At 50.8% G+C, this 15323-nt stretch overlaps 2 protein-coding genes across 2 annotated transcripts; one reads left to right on the forward strand and one right to left on the reverse strand.

The window, feature by feature from the left end:
* Positions 1 to 2090: 2090 nt before the first annotated feature.
* POU5F1 (POU class 5 homeobox 1) lies at positions 2091 to 9624 on the forward strand. The gene is made up of 5 exons (XM_003944630.4): positions 2091 to 2549; positions 7988 to 8108; positions 8361 to 8491; positions 8772 to 8930; positions 9114 to 9624. The coding sequence occupies exons 1-5, from the start codon at positions 2145 to 2147 to the stop codon at positions 9378 to 9380; spliced, it is 1083 nt and encodes a 360-aa protein (XP_003944679.2). The 5' UTR covers positions 2091 to 2144; the 3' UTR covers positions 9381 to 9624.
* Positions 9625 to 10243: 619 nt separating this feature from the next.
* TCF19 (transcription factor 19) lies at positions 10244 to 15205 on the reverse strand. Its single transcript, XM_010332613.3, is given in 5 exon segments — positions 10244 to 11325; positions 11327 to 11488; positions 11490 to 11568; positions 11992 to 12553; positions 14055 to 15205. Coding segments are annotated over 5 exon segments (1272 nt in total). The 5' UTR covers positions 14293 to 15205; the 3' UTR covers positions 10244 to 11094.
* Positions 15206 to 15323: the final 118 nt, after the last annotated feature.

Here is a 15323-nt window from a genome sequence, read left to right on the forward strand (position 1 = left end):
GAGCTCCTTTTAGTGTCTCTGAAGGGGATTCTGTGTGAGGGGATGGGGACTGGGGGGTTGGGGAGCAGGAAGCAGTCCCCAGGGGAGCCATCCAGGCCCATTCAAGGGTTGAGCACTTGTTTAGGGTTAGAGCTGCCCCCTCTGGGGACCGGGATTGTCCAGCCAAGGCCATTGTCCTGCCCCCTTCCCCCAGTCCCTCCCAGGCTTCTTTGAACCTGAAGTCAGATATTTTTTTTTTCTCTATACCCCAATCCCTTGGTTTTCCCCACCCAGGGCCTAGGGCTAGAGGCCTGGGCCGGGGAGGTGGGGGAGGGAGAAGGTATTTTAGGAGCCACTGTGGTATTAGATGTCTGAGTTTTGGTCGAGAGGGGAGCAAGGTTCTGCAGTGGAGGGGGCCCGGAGCGGGTGTCTGATCCTGCTGTTTGAACGAAGGTTGGGAAACTCAGGCCCAGTCAGTCCAAAGCCTGGTCTCTTGAAGGGGAAGTAAGGGCCAACTCCTCAGTCTGTTAGATGAGGAGACTCCGGAGTCTGATTCTGGAAGACGGGGATACCGCATAGAGGCCTTGTCTGGCAGTCTACTCTTGAAGATGGGGTGGAATTTGGCAGGCTGGGCAGATGGTGCCGGGCATCCAGGCTTCGGGGTGGCTGGGTTTGGCCAGTATCTGGAAGGGAATGCCTAGGGTTCTGGGAGAGGGCATAAGGGAGCAGCTAGCCAGGATGCTTATGGCTACTGATGCATTGAAGGATAGCCTCACGCACACGTTCAGTAAATGTGAGGAGCCGAGAGGGTGACTGGGTCTCAGTGAAAGGACAGTGCCAGAGGTCTTTGGAGAGCGGGTCAGGCAGCTGGGTTCCTGAAGAACCTGGAGGTGTAGGAGGGATACCAGACAGGTGGGGTGAACAGAGCTTAAGAGAGTGCCCGGGAGCCTGTTGGGAGTTTAAAGTTGGGTGTGGTGGCCCACAATCCTGACACTTTGGGAGGCAGAGGCGGGAGCATCGCTTGAGAACAGGAGTTCAAGACCAGCCTGGATAACATAGTAAGACTCCCTTCTCTACTAAAAATAAAAAAAATTATTTTTAGGCCAGGTGCCGTGGCTCAAGCCTGTGATCCCAGCACTTTGGGAGGCTGAGGCGGGTGGATCGCGAGGTCAAGAGATCGAGACCATCCTGGTCAACATAGTGAAACCCCGTCTCTACTAAAAATACAAAAAATTAGCTGGGCATGGTGGTGCGTGCCTGTAATCCAAGCTACTCAGGAGGCTGAGGCAGGAGAATTGCCTGAACCCAGGAGGCGGAGGTTGCGGTGAGCCGAGATCTCGCCATTGCACTCCAGCCTGGGTAACAAGAGCGAAACTCCGTCTCAAAAAAAAAAAAAAAAAAAAAAAAAAAATTGGCCGGGCGCGGTGGCTCAAGCCTGTAATCCCAGCACTTTGGGAGGCTGAGGCGGGTGGATCACGAGGTCAAGAGATCGAGACCATCCTGGTCAACATGGTGAAACCCCTTCTCTACTAAAGATACAAAAAAACTAGCTGGGCATGGTGGCACGTGCCTGTAATCCCAGCTACTCAGGAGGCTGAGGCAGGAGAATTGCTTGAACCCAGGAGGCGGATGTTGCGGTGAGCCGAGATCGCGCCATTGCACTCCAGCCTGGGTAACAAGAGCGAAACTCCGTCTCAAAAAAAAAAAAAAAAATTATTTTTATTTTCAAGTGCTACTTGAAAATTTTCCCAGCCACTCAGAGGGCGGAGGCAGAAGGATTGCTTCAGCCCAGTAGATAGAGGTTGCAATGAGCCATGTGATAAAACACTGTACTCCAGCCTGGGCAACAAAGTGAGACCCTGTCTTTTAAAAAAAGGGGAAAAAAAAAAAAAAGAAGTTTCTGTGGGGACCTGCACCGAGGTCCTGGAGGGGCACCCAGTTGTGTCTCCCGGTTCTCCCCTTCCACAGACACCACTGCCACCACCCTTAGGCAAACACCCTTCGCCTCAGTTTCTCCCCCCCACCTCCCTCTCCTCCACCCATCCAGGGGGCGGGGCCAGAGGTCAAGGCTAGTGGGTGGGATTGGGGAGGGAGAGAGGGGTTGAGCAGTCCCTTGGCAATCCCTCATTTCACCAGGCCCCCGGCTTGGGGCGCCTTCCTTCCCCATGGCGGGACACCTGGCTTCGGATTTCGCCTTCTCGCCTCCTCCAGGTGGTGGAGGTGATGGGCCAGGGGGGCCGGAGACGGGCTGGGTTGATCCTCGGACCTGGCTAAGCTTCCAGGGTCCTCCTGGAGGGCCAGGAATCGGGCCAGGGGTTGGGCCAGGCTCTGAGGTGTGGGGGATTCCCCCGTGCCCCCCACCGTATGAGTTCTGTGGGGGGATGGCATACTGTGGGCCTCAGGTTGGAGTGGGGCTAGTGCCCCAAGGCGGCTTGGAGACCTCGCAGCCGGAGGGCGAAGCAGGAGCCGGGGTGGAGAGCAACTCCGAGGGGGCCTCCCCGGAGCCCTGCACCATCCCCCCTGGTGCCGTGAAGCTGGAGAAGGAGAAGCTGGAACAAAACCCGGAGGAGGCAAGTGAGCTTTGACGGGGGTGGGATGTGGGGAAGGTGGTCATGGCAGGGCAGCCTGAGTGGGAAGTGGTCACCTGCAGCTGCCCAGACCTGGAACCTAGAAGAGGAGCAGGCAGGGGCGGCTGCCCCAGGCAAGCAGGGGTGTGTATCGACTGCAGGCAGCCCTGGGAGGCAGGGGGCCAGGTGGGAACTGGAAGCTGGAATTTGAAGAGACAACCGCAGGTGAGGGCCGGGAGGCCTGGGGGAGTCAGAAGCTGGCCCAGGCTGGCCTTTGCTCTTGTCAGGGTCGCTCTCATTTCCTAGGCCTGGCCAGGGTCAGGTCACTCATGACTGGCCCAGCACTCAGCTTGGGATTGGTTTGAGCCTCTTCTCGAAACCTTAGTCCTGCCTGAAAATTTGACCCTTATCGGGCCCCAAATCTTGGCCTTAGGGTTAAGTATGTCCTGAGGGTAAAAACAGTGATTGTCCCGGGGTTTTGTTCCTGAAAGTCTAGGGTGTGACTGGTTTCTGATAGGAGCTCCTGTTTGGGCTGCGTGTGCGTGCACGTGTGGCCCTGAGTTTACTTCCAGTCCAGTGTAGGGCTTGTCTTCCCTTGACCTCTGCTTGCCTCAGGCCTGTGACTCACCACTGTTTAAGGTGCACACCCTGGTATCCCTTGTAGAGAGCTGGATTTTGATTGATTTCGTAAGTTGTAAACAAGAAAAATGGTGAGAGATTTCTCCAGGCCATTCCTCAAATTTAGAGCTGCTGAGGGATTGAAGGCATCCAGCCCTGCTGAGGCGTATTAAAGATGTACCTTCCAGTCCTCCAAGGCGACAAGTGTAAGCATTTGGAAATCAAGTACTAAGCCTTGAGACCTCACAGAAAGGTGTGACTGGTTTCGGGAGTGACCGAGAAGCCCCAACCTCTTTGCAGGAGGTCACTGCTGGGCCTTGAATGATAATGGCTGCCAATTGCAGTCCACTAACTAAGTGCCTGGCTGTGTGCTCCGTTTATACATCATTATCTCATTAACCAGCACAAAATCTCCTAGGGGGAGGTATTATTATCCTATTTAACGGGTCTTAACTGCTAAATGATGAAACAAGGATTTGGACCGGTGTTTACTTTATTTCAAATCCCCAGAACATAATTTGGAAAATCCAAGGTAGCAGAGGGCAGGTTTGAGTTACTGGCTTGAGCAGAAGTTGGGAATGAAAATCAGCCCATTTGAAATTGATATGATTGAGCACCATTGAAACACTTCCTTGAGGCCTCAGGACTACACAAAGACATTGTTTTTTTCTTACTAGCTGTGCTCGTTTGTCCCCCAGCAGCCTCACTGGCTGCCCCAGGGCTCAGTCCTTCAACCTCTGCCCTATCTACCTTTCCTTCCTGTCACCCACCCTCAAGGCTTAAATGCCATTTAGACACCAGATAACTACCTCATTTTCTGTCTCCGGTGTTGGCTCCCTCAGCCTCTCCACCCCAATCTCCCAGTTGCTCAAGGCCAAGCCCAGTCATCCTCAGTTTCTTTCCTGTCCTACGTCCTATCCTTAAGAAACATCCTGAATCAATCACAACCTAACCCCGGGCTCCCATCATCTCTGCCGGGATTACTGCAGTAGCTTCTTGAATTATACTGCTTCCTCCCCACTGTCTGTGGCCAACATGTCTGAGTCAGTGTTTTTTATTTATTTATTTATTTAGGAGACTGAGTCTCGCTTTGTTGCCAGGCTGGAGTGCAGTGGCGTGATTTCGGCTCACTGCAACCTCCGCCTCCTGGGTTCAAGCGATTTTCCTGCCTCAGCTTCTCGAGTAGCTGGGATGTCAGGCATCCATAACCATGCCCAGCTAATTTTTTGTATTTTTAGTAGAGACGGGGTTTCACCGTATTGACCAGGTTAAAGCTGGTCTCAAACTTCTGACCGTGTTATCCACCTGCCTTGGCCTCCCAAAGTACTGAGATTACAGGTATGAGCCACCACACCTGGCCTTAAAGTCAGTGTTTTAAAAGGTGAGGCTGGGCGCGGTGGCTCACGCCTGTAATCCCAGCACTTTGGGAGGCTGAGGTGGGCAGATCACTTAAGGTCAGAAGTTCAAGACCAGCCTGGCCAACATGGTGAAACCCCATTTCTACTAAAAATACAAAAATTAGCCAGGCATGACCGCAGGTGCTTGTAGTCCCAGCTTACTTGGGCAGCTGAGGCAGAATAGCTTAAACCCAGGAGTTAGAGATTGAAGTGAGCTGAGATCAAGCCACTGCACTCCAGCTTGGGCGACAGAAAGAGATTGTCTCAAAAAAAAAACCGTGAGAGATCATTTCGCTTGGACTAAACCAAAGTCACTAAGTCCGCCAACAGGATCTGCCCAGCCGCAGAACCAGCTTTGGGCTCCTGCAGGCCCACTTCAGGGCCTTGCCACTAGACTCTAGTCCTTTGCTTAAGTAATCACCTTTTCCGTCTTTAAAATTGCCATCCTCCCTCCTACATAATCTCCTTACCTCCTTTACTCCATTCCCTGAGACTGCTTTACTTTTTTTTTTTTTTTTGAGATGGAGTTTCACTCATTACCTAGGCTGGAGTGCAATGGTGCGATCTCGGCTCACCGCAACCTCCGCCTCCTGGGTTCAGGCAATTCTCCTGCCTCAGCCTCCCAAGTAGCTGGGATTACAGGCACGTACCACCATGCCCACCTAAGTTTTTGTATTTTTAGTAGGGATGGGGTTTCACTTTGTTGACCAGGATGGTCTCAATCTCTTGACCTCGTGATCCACCTGCCTCGGCCTCCCAAAGTGCTGGGATTACAGGCTTGAGCCACCGCGCCTGGCCCCTTTACTTTTTTTTTTTTTTTTTGAGATGAAGTGTCACTCTGTCCCTCAGGCTGGAGTGCAGTGACATGATCTCGGCTCACTGCAACCTCCACCTCCTGGGTTCAAACAATTCTCCTGCCTCAGACTCCCAAGGAGCTGGGATTACAGGCCTGTGCCACGATGCCTGGCTAATTTTTGTGTTTTTAGTAGAGACGAGGTTTTGCCATGTTGGCCAGGCTGGTCTTGAACTCCTGACCTCAAGTGATTTACCCATCTAAGCCTCCAAAAGTGCAGGGATTACAGGCATGAGCCACCGTACCCTGCCTACTTTACCTTTTTCCATAGCACAGAGGGAGGAGGCAGCACAGGTCTCACTATGTTACCCAGGCTGGGCTCAAGCAATCTGCCTGCTTGGGCCTTCCAAAGTGCTAGGATTACAAATATGAGCCATTGTGTCTGGCCACTTTTTATTTACTTTTTTATTTTTCAGAGCAGGAGTGGAAGTTTATTATTATTATTATTTTCCTTTTAATTGCATTTATTTTAATGCTGAATTTACTCTGTGCCATGAGTTTTTGTTTGTTCAGTTTCTTCTGGGCAATCTCCTCTTCTGGTTTAGGAACAATCTGTTCCTCTTCAGGAAGGATCATCTCAATGTGGCAGGGAGAGCTCATGCATGGGTTAATCCGACCATGAGCTCTGTAGGTCTGTAGGTCCAGCGGCCTGTCTTAGGTGCTTCGTTCCCTTGGATATGCTCAATGGCCAGAGAGTCTATATCTAAACCCTTAAGTTCAGCATTACTCTCCACATTTTTAAGCATGCGCAGCAAAATTTCAGCATCTTTTTGGGCCACGGACCTTGTGTCCAGCCCCACGGCTTGGCCTGGGCACACCTGCCAACTCTACCATTGTAACATTGGAATGCTACGTACTGTTTGTGTAAAATGACATCTTTCAGATACTTCATGGCTTTTCACATATGCACACCCTTGATGGCCTGGGCAGTTCCACAAGTGTTCTTAAAGTTAACATGAGGAAGCCGGGCACAGTGGCTCACACCTGTAATCCTAGCACTTTGAGAGGCTGAGGTGGGTGGATCACCTGAGGTCAGGCGTTCAAGACCAGCCTGGCCATCATGGTGAAACCACATCTTTAATAATTAATTAATTAATTAAAATAAAATAGTTAACACAAAGATTGGAACCTCTAGATTTGCATGATTTTGTGGGGTTCTCTGGGTCAAGTGAAGAGGGAACCATTTTCACAGATTACCTCAGACCGCTTAGGGAAAGAGCAGAAGTTTATTATTAAAAAGCTGGCCGGGCGCGGTGGCTCAAGCCTATAATCCCAGCACTTTGGGAGGCCGAGGCGGGTGGATCACGAGGTCAAGAGATCGAGACCATCCTGGTCAAGATGGTGAAACCCCGTCTCTACTAATGGTGCAAAAAATTAGCTGGGCGTGGTGGCGCGTGCCTGTAATCCCAGCTACTCTGGAGGCTGAGGCAGGAGAATTGCCTGAACCCAGGAGGCGGAGGTTGCGGTGAGCCGAGATCGTGCCATTGCACTCCAGCCTGGGTAACAAGGGCGAAACTCTGTCTCAAAAAAAAAAGAAAAAAAAGCTTTAGAGCCGGGCGCAGTGGCTCACGCCTGTAATCCTAGCACTTTGGGAGGCCAAGGTGGGTGGATCACCTGACGTCAGGAGTTCAAGACCAGCCTGGCCATCATGGTGAAAACTCATCTTTAGAAAAGAAAAAAAAATTATTTAAAATAAAACATATATATGTGTGTGTGTGTGTGTGTGTATATATATATATATATATATATATATATATGAGCTTTAGAGCAGGAAAGAAAAGGAAAATGCACTTGGAAGAGATGCAGGTGGACGACTTGAACAAGTGCCAAACAGCGCTCTGTCATGCTGGATGTCAGGGCTCTTTGTCCACTGTGTATAGCCGCTGGCTTATAGAAGGTGCTCGATAAATCTGTTGAATTTAAAAATCAATGAGGATGCCTCTATAGTAAAAAAGATAACAGTAAAAATGAAGGATAATCAATTTTTTAAATGAGCATTAAGTACACACAAAGCGTTTTATTCGTTCTGCTGACACCTGTTCCTTTATTGCTGTTTGGGCATATGCATGCCATGTCACAGTGTGTGGGACCCCCAAAGCAAGCTGGGGAGAGCAAATTGAATTCAGCTTCAGAGACACGATGCTCTTTCTTTTTAATTAACCCAGAACTTAGCAGCTTATCTATCTCTCTAGTCTCAAAAGGTCCTTACACTGGGGGTAATACTGAACTGAAAGAGACTTTTGTAAGTATCAAATGAGCTAGTCAGGTGGGAGCTTCTAACCTTAAATACCTGACTGGTGTTTCCGTCCTTTCACAGTGCTCTGCATCCCCTGGATGTACCAGTTTCTGGGGGAAGAACAGTCCCTTGTTACAGGCATGAGTCAATGAACAGGGAATGATGAATGACATTTGTGGATGCCTTATTTCTAGAAGTTAGCTGGGCAGCTTGGGAGGCAGAGGCACTCCTACAGAGCATTCCTAGGGGCCGGGCACATTCTTGAATCCCAAATGGAAAGGGGATTGATAACTGGTATGTTTATGTTCTTACATGTCTTCTGTCTTTTAAAATCCAGTCCCAGGACATCAAAGCTCTGCAGAAAGAACTCGAGCAATTTGCCAAGCTCCTAAAGCAGAAGAGGATCACCCTGGGATATACACAGGCCGATGTGGGGCTCACCCTGGGGGTTCTGTTTGGTGGGTTCCACTCAGCATGTTCTGACCACATATCCCCTCTAACGAACATTCCTGATCCTAGGACTTTCCTCCCTATCAAGGGAGTGGGGGAGGAGCGGGGCAGACTCTACTGTCACCCATCAAGAGAAGGGGAGAGGGAGATGCTTGGGCTTTGAGCTCCCTCTGGGAAGAGATGGGAAGTCTGGATCTTGGAGTCAACAAGGGACCTGCGTGTTCCCTCACTTTGCTTCTCTTTTGACCTGCCTCCCCCAGGAAAGGTATTCAGCCAAACGACCATCTGCCGCTTTGAGGCTCTGCAGCTTAGCTTCAAGAACATGTGTAAGCTTCGGCCTTTACTGCAGAAGTGGGTGGAGGAAGCTGATAACAATGAAAATCTTCAGGAGGTAAGGGTGGGAGGGGGATACATAAGGACCTTCCCTTTCTTGGCCCAGTTTCCATTGCTACCATTCCTGGATCGTGGCTCTTCCTCTTTGGTGCAGTAGTTCTCAGTGGGATGGAGTAAAATGCCTCCCTTCTGCTTGGAGAAGGTCCAGAGTCAACCTTTCCAGGATCCTGCCTTTACACACCACCTGGCTCTGCTGACACATCTAGTCACAGACCCCGGAGATGCTATTACTCAGCAAGTCCAAAGCTTGCCCTTGTACCTGCTTCCCACCTGCACAGATATGCAAAGCAGAAACCCTCGTGCAGGCCCGAAAGAGAAAGCGAACCAGTATTGAGAACCGAGTGAGAGGCAACCTGGAGAATTTGTTCCTGCAGTGCCCTAAACCCACACTTCAGCAGATCAGCCACATCGCCCAGCAGCTTGGGCTTGAGAAGGATGTGAGTGACAAGCCTCTCCACGGGCTCCATCTCTTTCCTCTGTCACCACCTCTGCTTTCCCTAGCTCTGGCTCCTCCTCCAACCACTCTAGGGCTGTTGGCTTTGGGCAGAATGACCCGGTAGGGTCAGGCCCGTCTCCGCTCATTATCTAATGTCACTCTTCTCTGTGTTGTCCACTCGCAGGTGGTCCGTGTGTGGTTCTGTAACCGGCGCCAGAAGGGCAAGCGATCAAGCAGTGACTATGCACAACGAGAGGATTTTGAGGCTGCTGGGTCTCCTTTCTCGGGGGGACCAGTGTCCTTTCCTCTGGCCCCAGGGCCCCATTTTGGTACCCCAGGCTACGGGAGCCCTCATTTCACTGCACTGTACTCCTCGGTCCCTTTCCCTGAGGGGGAAGCCTTCCCCCCTGTCTCTGTCCCCACTCTGGGTTCTCCCATGCATTCCAACTGAGGTGCCTGTCCTTCTAGGAATGGGGACAGGGAGAGAGAAGCTAGGGAAAGAGAACATGGAGTTAGTGCCAGGGCTTTTAGGATTAAGTTCTTCATTCACTAAGGAAGGGATTGGGAACACAAAGGGTGAGGGCAGGGGAGTTTGGGGCAACTTGTTAGAGGGAAGGTGAAGTTCAATGATGCTCTTGATTTTAATCCCCACATGTATCACTTTTTTCTTAAATAAAGAAGCCTGGGACACAGTAGATAGATGCATTTATCTTGGTTTGGCCTCCTTTAGTTACTGAGGTGGGGATGGGAATATCCAATGCTCATACCCAAGTGACCCTGAAACCAAGGTGCCATTTAAACTCCTTGAGGTCACACAATGTCAGAGGAAGAGCTGGGATTGGAACCAAGTTTATCTGTACAGGACCCCTTTATAGCTAGTTCCCGGACGCCTGTGACATGGGATCTGGGTACCACACTTTTGCCCATACTCAGTCACCATGTAGCTGTTACCAGCTCAGAACGGGCTTTTTGCTTGCCCCACCCTACTCTAGAATTCTTTTTTCTTCTTTTTTTTTTTTAAATTTTTAAATTTTTTTTTTTAAAGACAGTTTCACCATGTTGGTCAGGCTGGTCTTGAACTCCTGACCTCAGGTGATCCGCCCGCCTTGACTTCCAAAGTGCTTGGATTACAGGCGTGAGCCACCGTGCCCAGCCTACTCTGGAATTCTTAAATGGCTTTATACTTAAAATCAAGTCTTATTACTGTTGTACTTAAATCACCCCAACTGGAAACTTCTATTAATATTTTGTGCTTTCTTGATACCAGGGTCTATCTGGTTTCCACTTAAGGTTTTCGCATACCCTGCCCATAAGTGACTCACCAAATACATAAGGCTTTATTTCTTTACAAATGATGCTTTGACAATAGCTTGGCTTGGTGTAAGGCTCACAAAGGAAAATCACATGTACCACATGTGGGGTAAGCAGTTGGATTCACACTGGACCAGGCCAGCCCTCTTGCCCTCTGCTGTGTCCACTATGGAGTGGAGCTGTGTCACAACCATCATGCTGGTAAACTGCTATAGCTGGTTTTCCAGGCTTTCTCTTGCCCTGATGGTATAGGTGAAGCCTGTAAAACTTATGCTATCTTTGTGAACTTGACCAGATCCCAGCTACCTTAGTTAAATGGCAGTAAATCTGTTCTCCCTTAAACTAGGAAATTACCTGTATTCCTACCTCCAGCTCAACCCATATATTTGCACCTTTCCAGTAAGTAGGTTTGTATTTCTCCATTCTTCTCTACGCCCCTTCCCCTAAGATTCTGAATTAGTTCTCCAGACCTTGCCAAGTGCATTCTCCCTGAAAAGCAAGGAATACCACAGACCCACAAGAAGAGTAAATACCCAGGAGTGAATGAAGCTGCTTGTCCTTGACTTGGAAATAAAAGCAAAGCTCTGAAAAGCCCAGTCCTTATGATTTAGTCAGTGGCAGGACTAGCCAGAGCAGGGAAGTTTTGGGGCCAGGCCCTAGGTTTTCCCAGAATGCCTTAGGTGATGCCACCAAGAACCTTAAGAACTCCCTCTTACGGCAGGAAAGAATTTTTTAAAAAACTCCCTTAGTTTTCCATCATTTGCAGGCATGGCTTTTGCAACTGATCAGTGCTCTGACTACAGATATTTTGGTGTCCGTGGCAACATGGCCTTGTAACAGTGGGAACTTCCAGCTCACTGGCAATTTCCTGGAGGTGGCAATATCTTTGGCAAGAAGCCATTTCTTCTGTCACCTTGGCCACCAGGCTCTGCTCCAGGCCCTGAATGAGTCCACATCAATCCACCCTTCTTCCCTGCAGTCATTCCCTCCTGGAAAGGGAAGGGAGCATTTATCAGACCAATTTGCTCACTGCTGTCTGAATGATGGGCAGCTGTGTCCGAGGGTACCTTCGTGGTTGACCTTAGGTGTGGATGCCAGCACGGCACCCTGGGCATCGGAAGTCAGCCTCCCTGGCAGCCTGGATGCTACAGCCAACACAAGCCACATGGAACCAGAGGTCACAGCCATCACACTGAACCCAGGCCACTGTCTCTTCCTGGGGCAGGCAGCAACAAGGAGCTGCACAGGGCTCCCCACCCCCAACTGCAGGGGGAGCCATGGGGTCTCTCGCTGGGTACTTCCGGGGACGAGGATGGCCACGTCGATTTCTGAAGGAAGTAACACAAATACAAGAGTCACTGGAAAACTGTAGGAGACGACCTAGACTTTGCCACCCTATGGCTGGTCATAGGGTGAGTCCACAGAGGCACAGTGGTCTGAGGACTAAGGTTAGCCCAGACCCTGTCTTTAAAAACACATAGGGTGGGCCTAAAATCCTCTAGTGTGAGCCTGGAAGTTCCCCAGGCACTAGAAGAATGGGGTTAAAGCTAGATGAATAAAAAGTAGGATGTGTCCACTCCAGCTGTTATAACCATTGCCCCCACCCCACCTCTCATTTTCTCCTGCACATAGTTTTCTTATCAGAGCTAACCCAGGTCTTGCCACTCCATCTATTCCACCTCCCAGCCTAGAGATACAAGGAATCAAAAGGCAGTAAAATACTGAGAGGGCCAAGTGAGGTCTCCACTTACCCAGTGGGAGTCAGAGGGGCTTTGTCTACACGGAGTTTCTTCCTGGGCTCCATAAGGACTGGTGGTGGGCTCTCAGAAGGCTCACTCTCATCCAGTTCTGCTAACACTTGGTGAGCAGATTTCCTCCGATTGCGTGGGGGTGGAGCAGAAGGGGTGATACCCACTTCCCCAGGTGGGGTCGGAACAGGCAAGCTCTTTGGTCTACCCCCACTAGGGGAGAAGGTGAGGGGCTGGGGCCGGAGCTTGCTGAGGCTGCCAATGGAGTTCAGGATGAGTGTGGCCTTGGGGGTAGAGGAGAAGGTGCTAAGAGGCCGCTGTGGCGCCCCAAGGGAGGGCAGCATGGGGCGGAAGCAAGCCCCAGCCCCAGCCTGGACTTCTCCCCTAGACCGTGGGATGGTAATGGCAGCAAACTCCTGAGGTTTGACTCGAACTTGCTGGAACATGAAGTAGAACTCCGAGGGGCTGGTCCCTGGGGGCCCTTCAGGGCCAAAGGTCAGGAGGTCTCCATCACTCAGTTCCAGCCTGTGACCTCTTGGGATTCGGACATTATTGACCAAAGTCCCTGTTGATGGTGGGACCAGACAAATACGGAGGACAAAAACAGAAATAACCAGAGTCAGGCGTGGAGAAATCTGGCTCTTGTCTGATTTCTGGGGAAGAACCTAAAACTGTCATCAGATTCTCCCTCACATCCTAAGCCCCTCAGCCGGTGGCAGGTACCAGGCAGTACGCTCCTTGTCAGCTGGGAACGAGTCTGTATTTCTTGTGCTTTCCTACAAAGGATCTCTGTCCTCACTCTCCTAAGGTCCAATTTTCTTCCTTTATGTTTTTTGAGACGAAGTCTTGCTCTGTTGCCCAGGCTGAAGATTACCTCAGCTCACCGCAACCTCTGCTTCCCAAATTGAAACAATTCTCCAGCCTCAGCCTCCTGAGTAGCTGGGATCACAGGCCTACGCCACCATGCCCGGCTACTTTTATATTTTTAGTAGAGATACATTTTTAGTAAAGATATATTTCTCCATGTTGGTCAGGTTAGTCTCGAACTCCCGACCTCAGGTGATCCGCCTACCTTGGCCTCCTAAAGTGCTGAGATTACAGGTGTGAGCCACTGCGCCTGGCCCCTAAGGTCCAATTTTCAAACATGCTGATTCTCCCCCAGCTCCAACTTGTTCAGATCTTAGCTCTACCACTTATAAGCTATGTGACCCTGAGCAAGCCTTTAGTTTTTTAAATTAATTAGTTAATTAATTTTTTGGTAGACAGAGTTTCACCATGTTTCCTAAGATGGTATTGAACTCCTGAGCTCAAGTGATCCACCCAGCTTGGCCTCTCAAAGTGCTGGATTACAGGTGTGAGCCACCATGTCCAGCCCTGGACAAGTTTCTTAACCTCTTTGTGCCTCCTTTTCCTTTACTGTAAATGAGGATAATATTAGTGCCCCTTACATTCAAAACACTTAAAATAGCGCCTGGCTCACAACAGTAAGCACTAGATGAATGTTGGCTACTAATACCCACAACACTCCTAAAGCAGACCTTCAAGAGGAAGAGGTTTTGCCAGGGGCCAGTGGCAGAACTCAAATGTGAATCTAGGTTTTCTGAGGTTTAACTGCCTCAAGTCAAGGAGAAAGACACAAGCCCAGATTATTAGAAACATCATTCAACATAGAACTACCCTAATCCAGGAACAGAGTGCCTCAGCAAAGCTGGAAACGGAATCAAGTCTAAACTTGGCCTCTAGTGGCCCCAGAACATCCCCGCTGTGACACGTTTCTGATGATACCCCAGGTCTTGTATGAGCTAAACGGGACCAACACAAGGGTCAGTCTTTCAGAGAGCTTCTGACTGTGCACACTTCTTCCCCCATCCCCTCACCCTCAATGACTTTCTTTTAACAGCAGACTGTGCACACTTCCGGTGGGAAGATGAAGGTCTGGACCATGACCATCCATCCAATCTGACAGGAGTATGGGAGGCAGGCAGCAGGGTCTTGTGGAGACCCTTCCTCATTTCAGCCTGGAACTTCAACAACCCAGGGACAAAGCTGCCCTGCTTACTGCTCACCTTGGCTGCTGTGGTCTTCCAGGCTGACCCTCCAGTCATCACCCCGGGGTTCGGCATGCAGTTCGGCGTGGATCCCGGAGATGAGGCCAGGCTCCTGCTGGGGCCGCAGAGCCACATCACACAAGTCGGCCCTGTGGCCCAAGCGGTAGGTGCAGCCAGCCCCGGCCGGGGGGTGAAAGGTGTAGAGATCTCCGCCTCTGCCGCCCCCTATGCGCAGCAGTTGGAAGCAGGGCAGCATGGGTGGTGCCCACTTTGCACCACCTCTTCCACTTCAGGCATCCATTTCCTTTCCCACTCCTGGGCCACGCACCACTGGCTTAAGTTCGCTTCCCAGTCTGATGCAAACTTGAGTTGTGCTGTGTGCAGTTTCAACTTTGAGCACACGACCTAAGTAGTCCAAATTCAGACTGCAAGCAGCCTAGGACTCAAGGCAAAATTTGTTGTGAAGCTGACTTGCAACTGAAAGATTCCAGGAAGGTCTCCATGCAGTGCAAACTCAGGAACACGTCCTATGGCACCTCACTTGAGCTGGATCCTCAGGTCGCAAAATATTTGGAGAACCTCCAATCTGCAAGGCTAGGATATTTTAGGCAGCTCCTTTGTGTGTTGGGGTGGCGGGGCGGGGAGGTCCTGTTATACAGTCTACATGCAATACGAACACATCACCTCTGCGTAATTTGGAGAACAGCAGCTTCTTCCTATCAAACTTGCTTATCCTAACAGAGCACTCCTGCTGGCCTGCGCCGCGATCTTCTGGCCAATCCCTCACTCATAACTAGTTTGAACCCCCGAGGGCAATGAATCCACTGTCATCCCCCAAAAGGAACTGCAAACAAGTCCTTAAGTTCTCCAACAAATTGGACCTAAACCCCTGTTTCCCGGCTTCTCTAGGCGGGATTAAAGGAAGGCGCTCCCGCGATCATGCAAGGCATACCCGGCCTTTTCCCTCGGGCTCAGCCGCGTTTCGGATCTACCGGTGCGATGCAGTCTCTGAGTGGCCTCCTCTTCAAGTAGTGCCAGCCTGTGCGGCGGTCCCGGGACCCCCTGGCCTCCTCCGCGGGAGCCAACACTTCCGCAGCTGTTTGACAGCCAAGAAGCCGGGGCCTGGAGGGGCGCGGCCTCGGGGCGCTGGCAGCCTACCCCGCCTTCGGAATTCCCGGGCCCGAACTTCGCGCCGAGCAAGCCCGCCCCCGTGCCGTTTCTGATTGGCCAGATCATTTGTTCTCTTCCGCGCCATTGGACGGTGCCCCAAGCTCTCCCGCCTTCCGC

This window comes from Saimiri boliviensis, chromosome 4 (genome assembly GCF_048565385.1).
Source record: "Saimiri boliviensis isolate mSaiBol1 chromosome 4, mSaiBol1.pri, whole genome shotgun sequence".
Classification (NCBI taxonomy): Eukaryota; Metazoa; Chordata; class Mammalia; order Primates; family Cebidae; genus Saimiri; species Saimiri boliviensis.

Excerpts from the sequence above, each read along its gene's own strand:
- POU5F1 (XM_003944630.4), top strand. The coding sequence starts at position 2,145 with ATGGCGGGACACCTGGCTTCGGATTTCGCCTTCTCGCCTCCTCCAGGT. Across the intron at positions 8,109-8,360 it reads CACCCTGGGGGTTCTGTTTG|GAAAGGTATTCAGCCAAACG; the intron begins GTGGGTTCCACT and ends TGCCTCCCCCAG. Across the intron at positions 8,931-9,113 it reads AGCTTGGGCTTGAGAAGGAT|GTGGTCCGTGTGTGGTTCTG; the intron begins GTGAGTGACAAG and ends GTCCACTCGCAG.